This window comes from Petaurus breviceps, unplaced genomic scaffold (genome assembly GCF_028583685.1).
Source record: "Petaurus breviceps papuanus isolate PSGF00001 unplaced genomic scaffold, PetGlider_PUasm1.0 87817, whole genome shotgun sequence".
NCBI classification, from domain to species: domain Eukaryota; kingdom Metazoa; phylum Chordata; class Mammalia; order Diprotodontia; family Petauridae; genus Petaurus; species Petaurus breviceps.
The window spans coordinates 14,354-37,902 of record NW_027186867.1 but is presented as its reverse complement, the minus strand read 5'-3'; the positions used below and the strand labels follow the sequence as shown (position 1 = coordinate 37,902).

Here is a 23,549-nt window from a genome sequence, read left to right as displayed (position 1 = left end):
GGCGGGGCCAAAGGTCTAGGGAGCGGAAGGGAAAGAGCTTTGCCGGGCTACGTCTGCGGCTTCAGGTCCAGCTCCAGCTCCTGGAACGGCCTCGGGTTCTGGGCGCGTGCTGCAACCTTGCGTTCGGCATGAGCGTCCTCTTGAGGGCCCGCGTGAGGCTGCTGCCTCCGGCCCAGCGCGCGGGTAAGATTCGGCCCCGCCCCTAGCTACGGTTGCCCCGGTAACGGGGGGGGGAGGGGGCAGCTCCTGGAAGGAGACCTGGTCAGCCCCAGAGACCCCCAGCCCAGGAACATGGATGGTGAAAAATACTGTACGACTGGTTTCCTTTGTAACTTACGCGTTCTCTTTACCTTTCAAAGCGTCCTTGTGAGGAGACCTGGGCAGGGCCCGGGACCCTGAGGAAGGGGAGGAGGAGAAACTGGGGAGAACACGCCCGCTGGAGGAGCCTAGGCAGCGCGTGGCCCCCCTGGGCCCATCTGCGCTCCTCCGCGCTTGGGCTGGTCAGGCACCGGAACGGGATCCGGGGATGAACACTTGGAATGTGCCGCTCCTGACCGTCCAGGAGGGGTGATTACCGTGGGTTTGGAAGATCCTCCTGCAACCCGGAAAAAGCCACTCGGCTGCTGGCTGCCTCAGTTTCCCCATCTGTAAAATGGGGATGGCGATAGCAACGACCTCCCTGGGTTGTCGTGAGGGAGATAATGAGATAATGTTTCCTTTTCCCGGCCTTCCTTCAAAGCAGGATTCAAATGCCGGCCTTCTTTTCATCTGCCACCAGCCGGCTGCTTGGTTTCAGTCTTCATCATAGCCCCTTTTAGCTTCCTTTTTGCCTCCCCCATTAGACTCTAAGCTCCTTGCGGGCAGGGACTCTTTTTCTTATTCACATCCCCAGAGCAAAGCACTGTTTCTGGCACGGAGTTGACTCTTACTGAATAATGATTATAGCCAACGTTTATCTAGGTCTTACTATGTACTGAATGTTTTACAATTATTCCATCCAAGAGTGCTCATAATATGTAATATATAAAATGTAAAAGTACATGATACCTTATCTCGTTTATCAATATAGTACTCTTATACTATATATGGTATAGTTTATTATTGTAGTACTGTATATTTGTAAGTCACTTTGCAAACCATAGCAGAGTGTGGCATAGCATATAGTATAGTTTATTATTGGTAGTGTGTATTTGTGAGACACTTTACGGACCATAGCAATAGTATAGTATAGTTTATCAGGTAGTATTATATATTTGTAAGGTACTTTGCAAACCTTAGTGTAGCTTAATATTATAGAGTATGTTGTTCAGTCATTTTTCAGTCCTGAGTAGGCACATTTATATACTTTTTGTGCAATGATGAATTGGTCCAACCAGTCTGGGAAGCTGTTTAGAACTATATGCAGAAGTCACCAAAGGTCTCACTGCAGCAGTGCTTCTACTGGGGATATCCCCCAGAGAGGTCATAGGCAGAGGGAAAGAACTGATAAGTACAAATATATTTATAGCAGCATTTTTCATTTATAGAAGAAGTGGAAACAAAAGTGGGTCTTCATCGGTTCAGTAATGGCAGAACAGATTGTGAAATGTGAATGCAATGGAAAACAATTACACTAAAGACGTTATCATTGAATAACAGAGCTGGAAGGGACCTCAGAAGTCAAAGATTTACAGCTGAGAAGGACATTACAGTACACCTAGACCAATCTCCTCACTTTAGAGACCTAGAAAGGGAAAATGTCTTCCTCAGATCATGATTCAAAAACCAGTCCTCTAACTCCACATCTTCCCAGTCCTGTCAGGGTTGGGGAACATGCAGCCTTACAGCCATGTGTAGCCCTTTAGGTCCTTGGATGCAGCCTTTTGACTGAGTCCAAGTTTTACAGAACAAATTCTTTTATTAAGAATTTATTATTGTTCTGTGAAGTTTGGATTCAGTCAAAGGGCTGCATTTCAGGACCTAGAGGGCCTCACTCCTGCTGTAGATAAACATGAGTCTCCTATACATCATCCTTAATTTGATGATGTCTGAAGCAGATCATTCCATTCTTAGACAGTTTCAATTTTTTGGTAATTATTTTCTTATCATTAAGTCATTTGACAATCATGTCTGCCTTTTTTTTTTTACAATCCTTATTAAACCAGAGTTTTATTATGGGGAGAAGGAGCAGGGGTTTTTCCTCTGAAGTTTCTTCTAAGTCTAGTAGTAACATGAAGGCCTGGTCTTCCCCCTGTTGCTTGCTTTTATGATTGGGTTAAAGGCTGAAGATGGCAAATTGATCTTTTTTTAAGAGCTGGCCACTAAAACTAGTGGTTGCCAAGCGACCTCAGAGTTTGAGGCAAAGTTCTGTACCAGAGAGTGGAGGTATAGGAAGCAGATCAAGGCCCAGAAGCTTCTCCCACATCCACTGTTCAGACTGGTTCTGTGGGGAGAAAACCAGAGAAGGAGGCTTCTGGGGTAGAGAGGCTGATGTCCACATCTCTACAGGTTCCTCTGAAGCTCAGCAGTCTTGAGCCACAAAAGTTGCAAGGTCTAGGGATGCCTGACAGGCTGCCAGAGACACAGTCCAGGTTGGCTTTTTTCCCCAACATCATGACATAACTACATCATGGAGATACTTCCATGGTTGCTGCCAGACCTTCAAGGAAGAAAAGGAAAAAAAAAGCACAGAAGTGGAGGAGGAAACCCATAGAGTACCAGTTATCCACCAGAATAAGTTTTCTAGCTTCTCCCAATTTTAGTAATACTATCAATGATCAGTATTCCTGTAGTCTTAATGGAGGAATAGCTAAGGATTTTCATACAAGGATTGGCCCGGACACTGACAGATTGCCATTGGGTTAGTTGAGTCAAAGCTGGCTCCCTTAAAAGTTTTCCATATAGAGGACTCTCAAAATGTGGCACTTCCTAAAGTGACAGGGGTCATGGAGTTGACATAAAAATGGTTCCATTCTCCATTGCTCAAGTCGTGCCTTCTTGTGTGATGGAGTATTCGAGAAGGGACTTTTAGGATGAGAAAGTTGAAACACATTTCTAGTGTGTAGGTTCTATTCATGCTTCAATGGTCTTGGGCCATTGTTGTAAGTTATAGTTAGTTGCCTGCAGAAGATGATCCAGGCCACCACAAAGATTCCCTCTGATGACTTGGCAGCTACTGGGTCAGAACTAGTCAAATGAACTGGCCACAGCTTTTTAGCCTGCCAGCCTGTGGGACCCACACACCAGGCAGACCTCAGAGCAGGTAGGGGCTGGGGCCTCAAGGAATCTACCCACAGTGGGGGGAGGGAGGGAATGGGGCCCACCCCCAAGGCCCAAGAAGGCCCAAGGACAGAGTACCAGGACAGGACAGGCCCTGCCCAGGAGGGCCCAAGAGCGTATCCACCTCTGGCAGTACCTTGAAAACTTGTAGAAGAAAGTGCCATGAGGCTGGGAGGAAGTGGGGAGGAAGAGTGGAAAGGTGGGGCCAAGCAGCAGCTTCCCCCCCCCCCTTCCAGAAACCTCTGGGAGACAGGGGCACTTTGGGAAACCCCATGCCTGGGGCCCTTGCCAGAAGCCTCTCAGGAGGCAGGAGAGGCTCTGCAGGGAAACACCCTAACTACGTGATCATACCCCTCCTTCCCCACATCTGGGGGGATGGAGAAGAATGCCATCTCATCTGGTAGCCTTGTGGCCATGTGCCCTGGCGCTGAAGGCACCATGCGGTACTGTGGTATCTGACTTCTTGACCCTGTTTGGGATTTTCTTTGCAAAGATACTGGAGTGGCTTAGCCATTTTCTTCTTCGGCTCATTTAATAGATGAGGAAACTGAAATAAACAGGGTTAAATTAAGTGACTTGTCCAGGGTCTGAGGCCAGATTTGAGCTCAGAAAGATGACTCTTCTGACTCTAGGCCTGACATTCTATCCGCTGTGCCACCCAGCTGCCCCAGGTAATTATATGGGAGAGACTAAACTGTAACTAGTCAGGTTATTTGTAGCTTACACATGTGGCTCCTACTTCTACCCTCTGCAGTCACACTGAATGAGACTTTCACATTACAACACCTCAGTGACATGAAGAAAGATCATAGCCCACTTCTCCCTAACCTTCCTCAAATCTTCTGTTCTCCAGGCTAAACATGCTGTTCCTTCAGCAGTTGCTCCTATGACTTGGTCTCGTCTTCTCCCTATTGTGGTTCCTCTGGACAACCCCACATTCCAGTATCCCCTAAACGCAGCCCTTAAATCTAATGGTCACAGTACAGTGGTCCTTTCTTAAGTGCTTTAGAAGTCATCACTGCATCTGCTTCCCTCCACTGACGTAGATTGCCATGCCTCCATGACGTAGTAGATGGCATGAGCCAAGAGTCCCCCAAAGGTCACTATCTGATGACCAGCCCTTAGTGATGATGAACCTCTCTAAGTGTATCAAAGCTGACAATAGTTCATTCTTAAAGCCTTCCTAATAAGGATGCTGTAAAGCCCAAGTGATATAATGTACACAAAATGCTTTATAAATATCAACTAATCGAAGGCTTTTGCACTGTTGGGCCTTCCAGAACTGACAACCTTAAGGAATTCAGGGTCACCTCCACGCCGGGATAAGCATCTGAGTAGGGCTTTAAAGGAGGATTCTAGACGTCATGCTTGTATTAATGCAGCCTGGATGACATGCATTTGGTTTGTTTGTCTTTTGGTTATCTGTTCACAAAGCAATTAAAATCATGAAAAGGCTCAGTATGTAGGAATGGTATTAACTGTTTGTTTTTTTGTCTTAAAAACATTTACAGTTATTCCTTTCCTTTGGAAAGTAAAGCACTTCAGCTCAGGAAAGGAGTCAGCAGAAAGCAATCCTGTTACCCCAATGCTGCGTCATCTCACTTACAAAATAAAGGCGACTGGCCCCATCACAGTGGCTGAATACATGAAGGAAGTCTTGACTAACCCAGCCAAGGTAACCCACTTCTCATTGTCCTTCTGTACTTAGTCTGGCCTTACAGCAGGCGTAGCCCTTCTGCTCTTCTGTACCACTGTCCTAAATTTCAGCTATATTCTCTGTCTTTCAAGATGTCAGCTAATTAATCTCATAGATTAGTTGAAACAGGTGAGATGGATAAGAGCTTCCTTGTTTCCTATTTTGTCATATAATAAAGCCTTCTGGAGACATTAGCTTCAACCTTTAGAGTAGCTCAGGAATATGAATTTAATGGTGGGCATTTTAGCTCTGAGGATAAGAGAATGTTGTTTCAGTAGACAAATGAGGGGAATATTTTTGGAACAGAGAGGGGCTTTCACTGCCCCTCAAATCACAGTGTGGATACATTCCTTATTACCAGCTTTTTCCTTCTTTGCCCAGTGGTATAGTAAAGTTCTTATTGAACAGGGCAGAGTCGTATCCTTGGGTAAAGGATGGGAAGAGTCTAAAAGAAGAGTTGATCATTTGTTAATAGTGTTGTATTAATTCAACAACTGGAATTAAGAATAGTTTAAAATACGTTTTCACTGGGGTGTCATTCTGTTTCTGAGTTCTTGCCAGGTACAAAGTGCTGTGCTCACTGCTAAAAGAAATGCAGTGGAAGATAGGACACTTGCCTTAAAGTTCCTATGGTCCCATTGTGGAGATAAAATACACAAAATAACAAATAAATAACATAACAAGGCAGCATGTAAGTACCAGGTGAGTAGTATAGACAGATCAGATGGAGAGTTTAGAGAAGGTTGACATCACTGTGTCCTTGATGAGGAGCCCTTCACAGAGGCAATGAGATCTGAGTCAGACCTTTCTTTGAAAGGTAGATAAGGATTATTTTCACTTATTCATTCAACTACTTATCCATTGAAACATCTATTGTATATGGAGCATTGTGCTAGAAACTGGGGAGGATACAAACTTTAGATTAGATGGTCCTTGTGCTCATGTAGGTTACAGTGTAGTAGAGAATATTTCACACTGTAATAAAAACTATGACATAATAAGCACATTAGCAACTTGCAAAGTAGAAGATTCTTTGAGATCCAAAAGAGAAGAATATTTTTGACTAAGGTGGATTAGGGAATTCTTTTTGCAAAGGAGGCATTTTCATTGGATATTAAAAGGTGGATAGGAATTTAATAGGTAGAGAGGGAGTTGGGGAGATTCTAGGCATAGGGAACGGTGTAGACAAAAGGCAGAGATGAGAGAGTATATGGTTTGTTGAGGTAATAAGGTAGTGTGGTTTTATGGAATGTGGGGTATGTTGAAGGGAGTAAGATGAGACAAGCCTGGCTAAGTAGGGTGGCTCTACATTTTGGAGAGTTTCAGAAGTTAGGGAGTATTTTGAACTTTATTCAAGAAGTGACAGTCTCTGAATAGAAGCCACTGAAGATTTTTGAGCAGCAGAGTGTTATGATCAGGCCTATGCATAAGAACTATTAGATATTAGTGAGGAGAAAGTAGGTCATTCAGAGCAGGGCAAAACAATTAGAACAAAGGTATAGGAGGCTGGGATGACCGAGTATTTTAGGAGACACTGAGCAGATTAACCTGCACACAATGGAGACCCCGAATTGAAGAATATTCAAAGAGAAAAAAAAATCAGAAGGTAGATTGGGACTTGAAAGGGGAGAGCTTTGGATACAAAATTAAGGAGTTAGGAATAGAAAATGAGAGTTATTTAAGGTTTAAACAGGGCAATAAAATAAAAACAATGTTTTAGGAAGTTGAATCTGGCTGTGGTGGTAGAAGATGGGTAGAGTGGGGAGAAACTGGGCAGAGAAAGTTTTATAGTTAATTGATAAAGATGTTCAGTGTATTTATATTTTTCACTTTTATATGAAACAGAGAAAGACAACTTTATTTTTTTAGACTAGGGAACTAAAGCCCAGAAAGATACAATAAGTTCTTGACTTTAGGCCATCAGCAGAGCAAGGAATAAAAGAAACAAGTTTTCTGACTATTCAGAAAAAGGTAGTCTCTCATATAATGAATAAAACATGGAGAAAAGGGAAGACTGTGCCTAATGGCAAAGTAAAGTAAGCTGTTTTACTAAGGATGGTTTCCCATCACTTCTAGAAAGGGTTGCTATGATTTTTAAACAGAAAGACTTTTATGTTCTTTTAAAAAATCAATTATTTAGTGCAGGGATTTCTTTGTGATTGTTTCCTTCTCTTTTTTTCTCTCTGCACACATGCACACATATGTATATGTATATGTATATATTTTAGCAAAATAGTTGAGAATACTTTTCCAAATTAACGAAAAGCATTCTCTCAGTATAAACTTTACATTTTTCTAACATTTTTTTCTTCTTCTTCAGGGCTACTATGTGCACCAAGATATGATAGGAGAAAGAGGAGACTTTATTACTTCACCTGAAATAAGTCAGATCTTTGGAGAGGTAAACATTTTATACTAACTAGAAAAGTGAATCCAGTATCAAAGTTTGTCATATGAAATGTGAATGTAAAAAAAAAATGAAACTGACTCCCCAAGGCTTGATAAAAAGTGGTATAAATTTTAAGGCTATGCTATACCTAGTAATGTGAATGTATGCTTATATGAATATATGTTTCTACTTGTGAGTATAAACATACACATTATAGCTGCTTTATATGTACTATCTTCTGGTCTATGTCATGGAACGATTTTATAGTAAAGTTTGAATTATAACAGAGTCTTCTTTGCTTCTTCAATAAATAAACTTCTTTTGATAGCAAAGATGAATCTCTCTTGTATCACATTCCAGTCTGAAGTAAATATTGTTATAAAGAAATTGTTGTTTAATTATATGTATACTTACAGTCGGTTCTGCTGTAATGTAACATTAAAACACTGTGCTGTGCAAAATTGAGCAATAAAAACCAGTCTGGGGGAAATGGGGAAGGGACACAACACTCAAAAATTTCATCAGTGACTCCTTAAAAAGAGGCAGGATCCTAACAAAAATGGTAACACAGTTTTAACATGTTAAATAGTTGAGAAATACTTGAGTACTATAATACATAGTGGCAGTGTCAGCAACCTTGGCCTGTCCCCAATATTGAGAGGTTGTTTGGCCCGCCTGGTTCACACAGAGCCCAAGCTGGCAAAGTCAGCAGAAAGTTGGGCAAGCCCCAGCTCTTTGCTAGAGGCCATAGAGGAAGGTGTGTTGCTGTGGACCAGTCCTTTTCTGCCTACAGATCCTACTGGACCAGAAGATCTATAATAAATATGCTCTATAACCTTGAAAAAGACCTGAAGTTTGTGGAAGTGAGCATTGTAAGGTTTACAACTTGTAAATTATGAAGTGGTACACTTTTCTGCATTCTTGCTCTTTGTCTTGGAAGAAACTGAGCATAAGCAAATGGAAAATTTGTGTTATGTTCAAATTGTTCACTAAAGTATCATTCGCATTTGGAAGAATTTCAGATTTTCAAAACAAGTGTTAGGTTGTATGTGTTTGTATTATATATCATCACACACACATTTCATAAATTTCTTTAAAAATTGTTTACTGGAGAAGAAATAGTGGTTTTATGACCTTTTGTATCAAAGTGTATTTGTCAACTATTATTTAAGTGTAAAGCATATTGTATAGAGTCTTATGTTTATTTAAATGTATTTTTTTTTTCTCCCCACAGTTACTGGGGATATGGTGCATTAGTGAATGGATGGCCACTGGAAAAAGCTCAACTTTACAATTAGTGGAACTGGGCCCAGGTAGGGGCACTCTTACTGGTGATATTTTGAGGGTAGGTAACCTTAGGATGTCTTAAAGTCTTATGTAGTTTAATCTTGCTAACTCTCAGTTTGAATTTGAAAATGTAATTTCCATAATTTTTCCATCCCTCTATACATGGTCTCATTTTTATTACAAGAGACCGAAATGAGTTATACATTTATCAATGTTATACTTTATTTGTGTGTGTACAAAAATGTATAAAAATATTTATGTGCTGACTCATTTCCCACTAAGCTGCATGCATGCAGAGATGTGCATAGTATGATATATTTTTATTTGTACTTTCATTTCTCTGCAAAACTAGTCTTCTGCCTGCCCTTTCAAGGTGTCATCTAAGTTTTGTAAGCATCACCATCCATCCCACTTTCCCTGCCAAACTCTAGGTAATGTAAAGGGTGGAGTGGAATTAGAGACCTGACAAGTTAAAAGACAGACCTTTCTTGGCCTCTGGGAAGATGGGAGGAGGCACAGCTAATCCTTGGCAAAATTGGGATAGGAATCTCCTTTTCCTTACCTTTCTTCCTCATTAGCCCAGTGTCTGTTTTGTCCAAAACTCCCTTTGTAGCACCCCTCTGAGTCCCATTTCAAAGGATCCTGTACTTAGTTTTTGTGCTCTTTCCTAGTCTGAAACACCTATTCCATTAGTTCACTTCAGTCACATCTTAAGAAAGTGATCTAATCAAACATATTTGCACTAAGTTGTGAATATTTTCCTTAAAAATCCTCCTCTGAGGGAGGCTAGGTGGCACAGTGAGTAAAGTGCCGGCCCCGGAGTCAGTAGGACCTGAGTTTGGTTCCAGCTTCAGACACTTAACACTCACACACACACACACACACACACACACACACATACACATACACATACAAAAAAAAAAACTAGCCATGTAACCTTGGGGAAGTTACTTAACCCCAATTGCCCTCCAAAAGGAAAAAAAAAATCCTCCTCTGATACCACACTGTGATGTGGAAGTGACCCTGGGTTTCTGAAGTGCTAGCTATGGCCAGTCCTAAGAAAGGGGAAAGAGTTCAAATACAGGCCCTGGAACAGACTTTTGTCTGTGATCCACAGACCATTCAAGGTCACTTTGAAGGTTCTCATCACCATAGAGTTGGTCACTGGTAGATAACTATGCTGGCCAAAGTAACTCAGCCTGCTTGGGTTGATGGAGGAAGTGCCCACCCAATAATATCACAGATTTTTTAAAAGACTGCAGAAGTGAAAATTTTGCAGCTTTCTGCCACTCCTTTTTTGACTCTCAGGGCTACTTTACTAACCCAAGTGAATTTCAGATGGCAGAAACTTTCAAGCATCTGTGGAGATCATCGGATCAGAGATTTGAATTTGAACCTTGTCATCTTACATATGAAGAAATGAAGGCCCAAAAGGGTTTAGATTTGCTGAGGATCACAAACATAGCATAGGTGGGATTTAAATCCTCAACTTCTGCTCCAAAATGCAGTCCTCATTCACTGAAACAAGGTATCCAATAGAGAGGAACTTCTCTTAAATCCCACCACTTAGTATATTCCTTAGAGCTACTATCACAACAGGAAAAAAGGAATGTTTGGCCCCAGGCCCTTCTTTCTACCTATTGGAACAGAGAGAGGATGGAGAAAGAAGATTGAGGAAAATGGGAAACTTTTGTGAGTCCTTTTTGAAGACCTTTGGGTCTGTAGGCCTAGGGACTCAGGTGAGTTGGCGTCTTCTTCTCTAGTCTCAGGCTCCTGGGCCTGGGTGCTCTTGGAACACTTGGTTGATAAAGGTATCTGAGGTCCCAGATGTTGAGGACTGGGGTCCTGGGACTCACCCCTTTTCTCTGCTAGGGGAGTTAACATTAATGACCAAAGATGGGAGAAGGCAACTGGGGCCTCAGGATGCAGACAAGGATAGAGTAGAGAAGGGCTAAGAAGAATAGTGTCTGACTCATTCCTTCATCTTCCAGGAGGGAAGGCTGGGCACTGCAGGCTACCAGAGAAGTGGCAACAAGCAGTGCCTCACCTCTCAAGCGGCATGATCATTTGCTCATAGTGTTCAGAAAACATTGATTTTTAATTCAGCTTGTATGCTATTTTATGATTTAAAAAAAAATCTTGCAAACTTTTTAATGTTCATGTTATTTTGGAATCCATGAGTTTACTTGTTTCTTTCTATTAGTCCTTACTATTCAGTTAAAAAAAAGTCTCACTGAATATAAACTATGATGTTAGATTTTCCAGTATTATAGTTGTTTTATCTGTGATAAGGGATTTAAAGCAAAAACCATAAATGAAAGAATTTTTCTCTTGCAAAGCAAGATATGACTCACATCCTTTTTGGAAGTTATAGATAATATTTCTAATAAATAATGTTTCTAGTAGTGTCCTAGAAGGTGTTTTTGTAGCATGCTTTCTCTAAAACTAAACATAAATACTCTGACTTAAACAACTTATTGAGATAAGTAGAACTTGAAAAAACATTGACTGGCAAAGTACACTGAATTTTGCTAATATATTTCTTACTATATATTTAGGTCTTTAGTCAGCTTGGATCTGTGCTGAAAAACTGTGACATTTCTGTACATTTGGTGGAAGTAAGCCAAAAATTAAGTGAAATCCAAGCCCTGACATTGACTGATGAGACAGTTGCCCTAGAGCATGATGCTGAATCACCAGTATACATGAAAGGAATCACTAAGTCTGGAATTCCCATTTCCTGGTACCAGAATCTGCAAGATGTGCCACAAGGTAATGCGTTCAGATTGACTGGTATGAGCAGTTTGATCAGAGCACTTCACAATAACCAAAAATGACAGCGACCTTTAATCTTACAATTCTATGGTTTTCTGCCACCAAGGCCTTACCTGGTGAGTATTTTTTTCTAGGAAAGGGCATCTTAAAAAGAAAATTGAGTTGTTACAGTTAAGACCATGCTGCTTTACAAATTTAATTTGTAAAAAAGTTTTTGGGGCAGCCAGGTGGTGCAGCAAGTAAGAGCAAGTAAGAGCCCTGGTGTCGGGAGACCCGGGATCGGTTCCAGCCTCAGATACTTGGCAGCCACACAAAAATAACTGGCTGTGTAACCTTGAGCTTAATCTCAATTGCTTTAAAAAAAAAAGTTTTTAAAAGTTACAGTTCCCAATAGTTTTTGTCTTACCAGTCATACCCTTGCCTACTATAATGTAGTTAGAATAGAGTGTGAGGACCCTCATTTTATTGTAAGCTCCTTGAGGGCAGGGACTATCTTTTGCCTCTGTTTGTATGCTCAGTGCTTAACACAATACAGTGCCTGGAGTGTAGGAGGTGTTTAATAAATATTGATTGATTGATTGATTTAATTGATTGATGGTTAGTGGTGGTGATATAGCCAAAGGCAATAATAACTAAAGAAAGCAGAGTCCTAATATGTAAATTTTATTTTTTCTTCTTTTGAAAACATCTGTATTATCTAGAACAGAATTTTTTTAGACTCTTAAGTTCAGAGTCTCAGCAGTAATTTTTGGTAGTGAATAGAAGACTGAACTTGTCAAGAAAGTCACCCACCACTAGAAAACCAGTAATTGAGAGGCCTTGGTTCTTATCTTAGCTTATATGTGACATGAATTTCTATTATCAGTTGTCCTCTCATTGGCCCTATTATTTGACAAATGAAGATTATAATCCCTGTCCCTTCCTGTCTTCTGTTGCACACATCATTTTTAAACTGCTGATGTACTTTGATTTTCTTGGAGACAGGGATGCTGTCAGTCAGGGCAGTATACTAATGGAGACAGCAGTAGGAGTGGGGCAGCAGTTTCCTACAAGCATTAGTTGAGGGCCTTTTTAAAAGTATATTGAAACAATTGGGACTTTTTCTTTTCTCTTTTTAAACAGGTTACAGCTTTTATTTAGCACATGAATTTTTTGATGCTCTTCCAGTGCATAAGTTTCAGGTACTGATGAAAAGAAAGACTTTGTATCTACATTTGTTTAACAAGGGGGGGAATCTAACACGGCATCAAAGTATAACCTTATATTATCACATTAGCTATTCACTACTTGAATAGTCTCATTCCTCAGAAGTTATACTTAATCCTGTTTGTGTGACAGAATTTTGAAGTCATTGGAATAAATAATAAAAAATGAACAATAACAAAACATTAAGGTTCTAGAAAAATTTTAGTGGAAGATAATGTCAGATATTCCTATGAGGATTCAATTATGTATAGGTGGGTAGCATACAGGAAGATAGTTTCTGCACTTTCTTTTAAAACATTAAAAATAATTTCCAGGGCGACCAGGTAGCACAGCGAGTAAGAACACCGGCTCCAGTGTCGGGATGACCTGGGGATCGAATCCCGGGCTCAGACACTTAGCACCCACCCAGAAACACCTGGCCGTGTAACCTTGAGCAAGTTACTTAACCCCAATTGCTTTAAAAAAATAATAATAATAATTTCCAGAGATTTAGGATCTTTTTTTGATTTTATCCTCCTTCTTTGATGGGGATAACTTAGATTTGATAGCATTATATGAGCACGAGTACTTTTAACGTTAAGAGCAATTATCGTTACTTTGTCAGGTGGAACTTGCTACGCAGCACTTACATGATGTGGATAACCATGTCTCTTCTCTGTGGCTGCCTCTCTATCTCTCACCTGTAACAGCTGCTATGGCAACAGTCTTAACAGTTCACCAGCAGGATACATACAGAAAGTATTTGTAGGTTAGAAGCTACTTAGAGAACAAAACCCAAACTCCAGTGTTTATTTAATGTTCTAGAAAACCCCACAAGGATGGCGTGAAGTGTTCATTGATATAGATCCACAAGATTCTGATAAACTAAGATTTGTTTTGGCTCCTTCATCCACCCCAGCAGAGACTTTTATTCAGGTAAGGGAAAGGTGTTTTTTTTTTTCCTTCATTTAAATTAAAGAGTCTTCAAAGTCATATTAACTTTGCTGTAGAGTTAAGTTTCTTTCAGAAAAGTTTGTTTTTAACTTTGAAATTTGTAAACTTCCATTATCTCATGGTTACTTATATTTATCTAACAAAAACAGAATTGATTAGTCAATCTGCAAGCAGTTTTAAGCACCTACAATGTGCCTAGCATGTGCTAGACTGTGGAAACAAAGGCATAAATGAAGTAGTTCCTGCTCTCAAGGAACTTAATTCTATAGGGGTAGACAACAAATACACATATAGGGATATACACACAATAAACATGTACAGCATCTATTGAAATCAGGGTAATTTGGGGAGGGTGTCACTAGCAGCTAGGGATGATGGGATGAAGAAGAGCCTCATGGAGGAGGGAGCCCTTGAGCTGAGGGGTGGAGGGGAGGAGGCAGTGCATTCCACATGAGGACACCTTATACAAAGGCTGGAGGCGGAATGTGGAGTGTGACAAGATAGATACAGAGGGAAGAAATGTGAAGTAAGTCTGTCAAGGTAGTTTTTAGCCAGGTTGTGAAGGGCTTTCAATGCCAATCAGAAGAGTTTGTATTAGATCCTAGAGGTCACTGGAATTTGGGGTGGCACAATCAGACCTTCAGTTTTGGCGCATCCCTTTGGCAGTCATGTGGAGGATAGATGGTGGGTAGGGGAAGACTGGAGCAGGGAGACCACTTAGGAGGCTGTTGCCAATGACCAGGCAGGAGGTAATGAAGATATGAACGAAGGTGGTGGCTACGTGAGTAGAAATAAGGGGGACGGATGTGGAGATGTGGCAGAGAGATAGAAATGGTGAGAAGTGGCAACTGATTGGACGTGTGGAGTGATAGAGAGTGAGGGAACAAGGACAACTCCAAGACTGTGAACTTTGACTACCAGAAGGAGGATGGTGCCTTTGACAAGAATAGGGAAGTTCAGAAGAGGGAAAGGGAAATCGTCATAATAGAGATGGCAGCTTTTTGTTTCAACATCCTCGTAGGGTAGGTAAAAGGAGTATGGATGGTATTCTTTTTAAAATTACACTATTTTTATTTTTTAAATTATTGATACATTTTTAACACAACAGATAATTCTCTTTAAAAGTATATTCACCCTCTTCCTTTGCTGTCCTCAAAATTAAATTCTTATTAATAGAAATGCTTATAGAATTGTAGGTTTAGGAGTGGAAGAGATCTGAAAAGTCATTTAATCCAGTCTCCTCATTTTGCAGATGAGGAAACTGAGACCCAGAGAGTGACCTTGTTCAGGTTGCATAAGTAGTAGGTGGCAAAACTGGGATTTAAGCCCAGGTTTTCTGATTCCAAGGCTCTTTTCTCTGCATGGTATAAACATAGATAATGACTGTATTTGACTAGTTTTGTTTCCCCTTTATTGTTGTGTTCATTGTGTATGTTGTTCTTTTGCCTGTGATTTTTTCATTCTGCGTTCTTCATACGTGTCTTCCCAGATCCTTATGAATTCTTCATATTTGTCATTCTTTGTGGTACAGCAATGTGCTATGATTTGTTCAGCCATGGTCCAGTTACTGAGCACATATTCTGTTTTCGTGTAGACAGATAAAGATATATCTGTGTGTATGTATGTATGTATGTATGTACATATATGTGTAGGATTTTCTAAGGGTATTAAAATTGCATAGTGCGTTTGCCCAGTTTCTAATTTTCGTGAGAAAATTGCCTTGATTTTCATCAAAATGAACATTCAAGATCACCTCCTCTTTCCAAGCCCTGTTACTCAGTTTGGCCACTAGATGGCAATCACGCCCTGGTCAGACTGGCATTTTAAAGGGGACAGACACAAGTTCTCTAATGAGATGACCAAAACCTCTGCTACTGTTTTGGTGCATTATTTAAATAAAATACTTATTATAGTTGTTTTTACTGATGCTTTTACAGCAATAACCAGTCTAAAACCTGTGGGCTCTTTACTGTGTGGTCCAGTGAAAAGGGTACTGCATTTGGAGTGAGGAACCCCAGGTTTGAATCCTGGCTCTTCTGTTTACTACCTGTATTACCTTGGGCAATGTATGTCACCTTTCTGAGCCTCTGTTTCCTCATTTGTAAAATGAGAGATTGTACTAGATGGCCTCCAAGGCCCCTTTCAGATCCACATCTATGATGATCCTATTCCCTCAACTGGGCGTCTCACAGTTCAAGTTCTATTCTTAAAGTGAAGGTTCTTGAAAACAACCAGGAGCTACCACCTGGAAGGTATCATCTTTATCCCTTTGGCTCCTTAAATTCACTGTAGACTATTAGAAGTTCTCTTTCTCTCTTAAGATGGAATGTGGCCAAGATGCTCTCCTTTAAGGCATGCTTATTGCCAGAAAGATAGTTTTCCCTTCCTCTTAATTTAAGTCAGCACTAAGATTATATTCCAAAAAGTCATCCAGTTTACCAGTGTAATTACTCTTTTCTGTTTACTTGATCTTCTGGCCCAATCAAAAGAATTTATACTAGGACCTGAGGTCATTCATTAATGGTTAAAGGATCCAGTTGTCCAAGCGTATCTGCTTTTTTTGGTAAACTACCTTTTTATTTTCCTTTTTATCTCAAAGAAAGAATTTCTATACAAGGAGCCAAAATTAAGAACTTAAGAGGACAGAGATTACTTCCTAAAAATAATACAGTATTTTTAATGTAAAGCCTTGTATTCTTATTCATATTAATAAAATATGGTTGTGTTAAGTTTATTACTAAAAGCAATTATAAAAATAATGAGTAGTTTCCCATTCTACTTAACCCACAATCCCTAAAATTTGTCTGTCTAATCAACTGATGGGTAAGATTAGCAGGCAGAAATTAATTTATCATTCTAATTAGTCACTTCATTTCCCTAGTTAATTTCTCTAGTTAAAATCAATTTATTGGATGATCTCTATGGTCCATTCCATATGAACATTCTGTGCATCCATGAGTATGTTTCTTCCCAGCTTGGGGCCTTGGACATTCCCCAAATAGAGTAAAATAGTGATGGAGGATTTTGTGGTTATGTACCCTTGTTGAGTGAGTGGAGGCACTCAGGATATGACCTCACAAAGACTTCCCAGAAGGGGAAAGAATGAATGACAGTCAGTGTAATGGCCAGTTACTTCAGCGGGCTTCAATGTTTACACAGTGCTGGATGTGTGATACCTCATTGCTTCCTTCCAACAAACCAGTGAGGTGGGTGCAGTTATCTCTTCTTCCTGCACCATCTCCTGAGTCTCCCCTCTTCTGTCCACTCACCCAGGCCCTAGGTTAGTGAAGCAGCCTCCTGATTGGCCTCCCTGCCTCAAGTCTCACATCTCCAGTCCATCCTAACACAGCTGCCAGTGTCATTTCCCCCAGGGACAGAAGTGACTATGTGACTCTCCTGTGCATTCAATTCCAGTGGTTTCCTGTAGGATAAAATGTAAATTGTTTTGCTGTAAAGATCTATATATCCTGACCTCACCCTCTAGTTCCACTCATTGGACATTATTCCTCCTACACCTTATGATCCAGACAAACTAGCCTTCTCTCTTTTCCTCACACAAGACATTCCATTCCCATCTCCCAGCTCTATGCCTTGGCACTTTTGCACATGCCAGAAATGCCCTCCCTCCTCACATTCCCCCCTTCCTTTAAGATCAGACACCTTCTTTATGAAGCCTTTCCTGACTTCCTAGCCTCCCCATCATGCCCTCCCTCCCAGATTTCCTTGTATATATTATATTTATGATGAATTTATGATTTATATGTATACTGCTTGTCTTCTTGTTTCTCAGATTGTTTCATTTGTGTATGCATAAGTGCCCAGCACAGTGCATAGCCCAGGGGTAGGGAAACTTGTAAAGTTTGGATTCAGTCAAAGGGCCACACTTGAGGACCTAGAGGGCCATGTGTGGCCTCAAGGCTGCAGGTTCCCCACCCCTGGCCTAACCCATAGTAATGATTTAATAAATACTTGTTTGATTGATCATACAACTAGCATAAATGTCCACAACAGAATTTGAACCTGTGTCTTTCTTCCTTCAAGGCCAAAGTTCTCTCCACTATGCCTTTTGAAGGGCTCTGTTGTAGAAGGGGGTTACTCATTCTTTTTAATTCTCAGAAGGCACCACTAAGAACCACAGATTGAACTTGCAAAAAGGTGGATAAAGTTTTATGTAAATTCATATGTCCTAATGTTTAATTATATAAAAGTGGAATCAGATGCCTTGTAATAGCTGCCCCATTACTAGGTCTTCAGGCAAAGACCACATGCCCACTCACTAGGTGGGTTGTAGCAGGGATTATCACTGTTCAGGTATCCCTTGTGAGGAGGGGAGAAGTGGACAGAAAGAGCTGTTTGGACACTCCATTTAACAGCATTAATCTCTGTGATATGCAAAATAATTGGCAGGAATCAAATCCTCACGTACCTGCTGTTTCCAAGGCATATCTAGCACTGGACTTAATGAAAATGTGAGACTGTGCACTGACCTAAACATCCTTGGCTTTGGAAGAGATGGACATTGTATGAAGCCAGCCCAGACCATCAGGACTGTTGCCAGTAGATGTTTAAAGCAAGAATAAGACAAATACATTTTTAGGCATGCTAGTAAATCTATAATATATGAACCATTTTCTTTACAACACTAATCAGTCTCAGCATCTAGGATATATTAATTAAAGTTAAGTATAATAAATTCATAATTTGAATCAGCAGTTACTATATACCCACCCCTGTGCTATGTGCTATGGGAAATTCAAAATATACTTGGAATATACTTATAATTTAATTATGAATTAACTTATCTTGAGGAATTAGGGACCTCACACACTGATGTTAACTTAAAAAATAATAATTTTAAGGTATAGGTTCCATATATCTTCCATTGAAGATTTATGTCAGTAACAATTAAAATAGTCCCAAGTATGTTTTAAATCATCTTTATTTGAGTAAAGTAATATTCTTTTAGTTACAATAATGTAGATAAGTTCTTTACCAATATATAAATACCAGATAACAAATATATACACAAATATGGAATTACTTAAAAGGAACACTAAGTCATTTTTTTAAACTGCAGATAAAATATCCATACTGATAGTTTTGTGTATGACCCTTTTTGACCAGTTGTTTTTGCATTCTTTTCTGTGCTAGCCCAAGGAAACAAGGGATCACGTGGAAGTGTGTCCTGATGCTGGTGTTATCATGCAGATACTTTCTGAACGTATTGAAGAAAATGGGGGTGCTGCTCTGATCACGGATTATGGCCATGATGGGACAAAGATGGACACTTTCAGAGTACGTCTGACATATTGATACTGTCTACTAATAACTAGGGTTCCTATTTATCATAAAAGCACATTTATCTTATATCTTAAGTACTTCAGAGTTATGTAGTTTTGTTCATGTGGGTCTTTCTCACTCATACAAATTGAAAGCTGTCAACAGAGGTAGTGTCCTTCTGTCCTACCCCAAACCCTGTTGTCCCATTCCATCAGCCTGGCTATATTTATTTTGTAGGTGCTTGTATATGTATATGTTGTTTCCCAGATAGAGTTTAAGCTCTCTGAAGGCAATGACTTTCATTTTTGTTTTTGTATCTCCAGCACCTAACATAGGGCAGAGCACATAGTAGATACTGAATACATCTTTACTAATTGGTTGGTTGATTGATCTAGCTGTTCACAAAGACAAGCAGGACCTAGTCAGCATGGGCATTTACTATCTGTCCTGTTACTTTCTCTTAACTTTTCAGCTTTTGATCAGGAAACAATTAAATCATCCTTAGCCTTGTTACTTGGGAGGATGTGACAGTTTAAAATGCCAAATGGCTTTACTCACAAGCTGTGACTTTTGATGCCCAAGTTCCCTTTCCCTGATGAGTTCCCCAATGTGTACTCTATCCCCTAGGATGATCCAAGCTTCTGAAGGGCAAGGTCAGTGTCACTTACATCTCTGTATCCAGTACCTACAATACCTGCAGTGGTTACTGCCTGGCCTCCATCTTTTCGAGTTTTCACCGGACGGTTAAGGAGTTCAGCTCTCCACTGGGCTCTTCCTCCAACTCCCTACTTGCGTGGCCTAGTGCTCTACTCCTGTATCATCCCAATAGTCTGCTTTTCTGCTTTTACCCCTAAGCTGCTGAATGCCATTAGAGAAGGATTTCTTTTTTTTTTTTTTTTTAAGCAATCGGGGTTAAGTAACTTGCTCAAGGTTACACGGCCAATTATTTCTGGGTGTGGTGCTAAGTATCTGAGCCCAGATTTGATCCCCAGGTCATCCCGACTCTGGGGTGCTCTTACTCGCTGAGCCACCTGGCCGCCCCTGAGAAGGATTTCTTAACCTGAAATTCAAAACCTGAAAAAAAAGGTTTTGGTCACTCTATTTTAATATAATTGTCTTCTTTGTAATCCTGTTTTTAAATGCATTTTAAAAACAATTCTGAGAAGGGGTCCATAGGCTTCACCAGATTGCAAAAGGGGTTAAGAACCCCTGCATTATAAGTTACACCACCTTGCCAGTTGAGTTCCTTACAAAGTTGTGTTATCTCATTTCAATAGGCCCTCAAAGCTGTTCAGAAATATTTTGATGATTTCCCTCCCCAATGGCTGTTCTGAACCTCTTCTTTCAACTTTCCCAATACCATCCTTACCGTTACTGCCCAGCTTACATCCTTGGCCCTACTTTTCTTGAAACTTTATTTTTTAAATTCTGAACTTAAACATGAAATAAAATGAGCATTTCCATATATACTTAGAAGACGTTTTACATGAAACTGCAAACCTGTTATATGGCTTGCTTTTCTTTTAAACTATATAATGAATTTAACATGTAACTTTCAAAGATGTCTTCTTTGTCATTATCTCTAGCCTTCCTTGTGTTTTCTTTTGTACTTATTTTTCATTTATTTTTGGGTGGGGTGGAGGTTACTGCCTCCTTCCCCCAATGGAAAAGAAATAAAATAAAATCCTTGTAATCAATCACACAGTTATTAGTAAAACAAATTCCCATGTTGGTAATGTCCAAAACTGTACCATCTTGAGTCCATCTCCTCTTGGTTGGGTGTCCTCCACAGATGCCATTTTGTAGATGAAGCAAGTAGAGTGGCTGAAGAATATTTACTCCGACACCACAGATGAGTGGTGAAGGGCACTGACCAGACCATAAGTGAAGGGAGACACTTTACAATGGTCTAGAAATGTCATTTTAGATAAAAGACTGAGCACAGGCCTCACCAGTGCCTACTACTACCACTCACATTTCAACCCCTTGCAGTTTGACTTCCAGCATCACCAATGGATTGTAATGGTTCATTTTTGTTTTGTTTTTGCTTTTTGGAGGGCAATTGGGGTTAAGTGACTTGCCCAAAGTTACATGGGTAGTAAGTGTGTCAAGTGTCTGAGTAGGATTTGAACTCAGGTCCTCCTGACTCCGGGGCTGTGCTGTATTCACTGCGCCACCTAGCTGCCCCTATAGTGGTTCATTTTTGTCTATCATTCCAGCTCCTGGTACCATGCCAATATAAGTGGTTTGAATGCAAATAGTTAGTCTGAGAGTTTCTGTGACTTAAATCTTCACCCTGCATCAGTCTAGTAATGAGTTTTTCTGAATGATGACTACCAAATGACAGACCTGGCATACATCATTGGGCCTCTTCTTCCAGCCTGGCAGGACCTGCCAGAGCTTGGCCTCTACTGGCAGTCTTGGAGAACCCAGGATCACTTCTGTACCCTAAGAGGCACTGGAGAATTACTGTGGAAGATTCATTTTATAATTAACCTTATTTTTAGTTAACCTTTACCCCTGGATCTTAATCCCTAAATCAGCCTTCCATCTCACCTCTGAACTTTCATGAATTTTCCACATTCTTCAATTCCAAAAGCCTAGTATGACTAATGATTATTTTGAGTTGTCAGATCTCTCAGTTGCTATATTCTTAATTATTCCAAGTACTGTATTTTCCTCCTAATTTTAGCTGTGGTATAGGCACATTGTCTACAGTGTACTTAAAAATCACAGCATTTTTGTTCTTAAGAGTTTGGTAGCCACAAAGAGTAAAAACTAATAATTTCCTTAATTATATTTAAGGGTTTTTGTGGTCACAAGCTTCATGATGTCTTAATTGCCCCAGGAACAGCAGACCTAACTGCTGACGTGGACTTCAGCTACTTGCGTAGAATGACTCAAGGGAGAGTGGCCTCCTTGGGCCCCATACAGCAACAGAATTTTTTAAAAAATATGGGCATTGATGTTCGGTTGAAGGTAATAGTTTATTGTCTCTTTCATTTCCACTGCGTGTTCTGTAAATCTTATTACCTTAAAAAAATCTCTTAAATGTAAAAAGAATCTTGGCTTTTAGCTCCAGTTCTGCTATAAACCAGTAGTCTGGCCTTGGGCAAGTCAGATCATCTTTCTTGTTCTCAGTTTTTTCATCTGTAAAATGAGGGACTAAAGTAGATGATCTCCAAGGTCATCTGCTGCTCCTAACAGTCAGTTGTCTACACAATTTATAGCATTAACAGTTTGAAGATGTCTTAATGTTATAGTAAAAAATCTGTAACAGTAATTGCATGTGAATATAGCATTTTATAAAATTCCTTGAGATAAGCTATAGGCTGGTGAATTTGGAGTACAATTAGGCATATGTATGTTTATCTATAACATGAAATTTAATGGAATACATAATATTGTATGAAACCCAGTACCAGCATTTTGGCAGTGCTATTTAAAATGAGAACATTTAACACTTAGAGAATATCCAAAAGACAGGGCCTATTAACATTCACTACCCATTCATTTCCTCGGGTCTTTTATTTTGTGTTCCTAGAAAAGAGAATAGAGACAAAAGATAGACCTCTGAACACCAAAACATGGCACATAAGTGCATGCCTTCCTCTCTTTGATTTGAAAATAATGTAGTTAGTACCAGACAATTGGCAAACCAGTTTTAGGGGAACATCAAAAAGTATTTATTGCTAAGAAAAATCTCTTGTTTTCAGGTTCTTTTGGATAATTCAAATGATACTGCTACACGGCAACAGCTAATTAATGGTTATGACATGCTGATGAATCCCAAGAAGATGGGAGAACGGTTTAATTTTTTTGCCTTAATACCTCATCACAGACTTTCAGGTGGAAACACATGCCCATCAAAATCATTATCCTCACCTGTAGCCGGCTTTGGAGACCTCGTTTGGAAGTGAAACCTCAGCCTGGACTCTTCTGTGTTTTCACCTCCTCCCCACCCCCACCTCCCAAATACCTCCTTCCCTATTTTGAGTTACTCACACAAAAAAAGAAAAACTAAAGAAATTTATTTTCACATTTGTACTACAGATAAATTATCTCAAAATGCACTAGTGTACTATCTGTTAATAAAAATTGTTAACTTATAATGGGTTTGTTTCTGAAATGGTCATTATGAATATTGAAATTTTGTATGGATTTTGGATATGAATGTGTTAGTACTCTTAGCTATTGTTTTGGGTGTAACAGTGAATTTACTAAGAGAATGGGAATTTCCTTTCATTAATAAAATTAGTTGATGACCATTTTTTTCTTCAGTTATTACTCTTAGAATATGAGGCTTCAAAGTAGCAAATAAGATAAATGCTACTATTTAGTAGAAAGGACTTGAAAATATGATGCAGCAAAACAACCCAAAAAAACCCCAAGACTGCTATGAATAAGTCCTATCATGTTAGCACTTAGCTCAGTAGGAAAAAAACTCATTTTATGAGTTGAAAGTAGGATCAAATAACCCAAATCTTGTTCTAATGAAAAATTAAAAGTCTATCTTTGTGTGACGCCTATTTGACTAAGGACATTCCCGAAAGAAAAAACAGACTTGGTCAAAGAGAGAATTTTGTAAAGTTAGCCCCTCAGAACATAATGTTGAAAGGAAATCTGAGTGTTGTTCAGTTCTGTATTTTTTTTTATAATTACTTAAAAGTCAGGATAGGGAGTTTCCCTCAAAATTAGCAGACCTCTATTCAAATCTTCCTTCTG

The 23,549-nt window shown here is 39.8% G+C and overlaps 1 protein-coding gene across 1 annotated transcript; it reads left to right on the top strand.

Annotated features, from left to right (window-relative positions):
- Positions 1-51: 51 nt before the first annotated feature.
- On the top strand, positions 52-22,844 carry NDUFAF7 (NADH:ubiquinone oxidoreductase complex assembly factor 7). The gene is made up of 10 exons (XM_069107173.1): positions 52-183; positions 4,770-4,933; positions 7,275-7,355; positions 8,578-8,688; positions 11,189-11,402; positions 12,528-12,586; positions 13,416-13,526; positions 18,696-18,839; positions 21,630-21,803; positions 22,541-22,844. The coding sequence occupies exons 1-10, from the start codon at positions 129-131 to the stop codon at positions 22,742-22,744; spliced, it is 1,317 nt and encodes a 438-aa protein (XP_068963274.1). The 5' UTR covers positions 52-128; the 3' UTR covers positions 22,745-22,844.
- Positions 22,845-23,549: the final 705 nt, after the last annotated feature.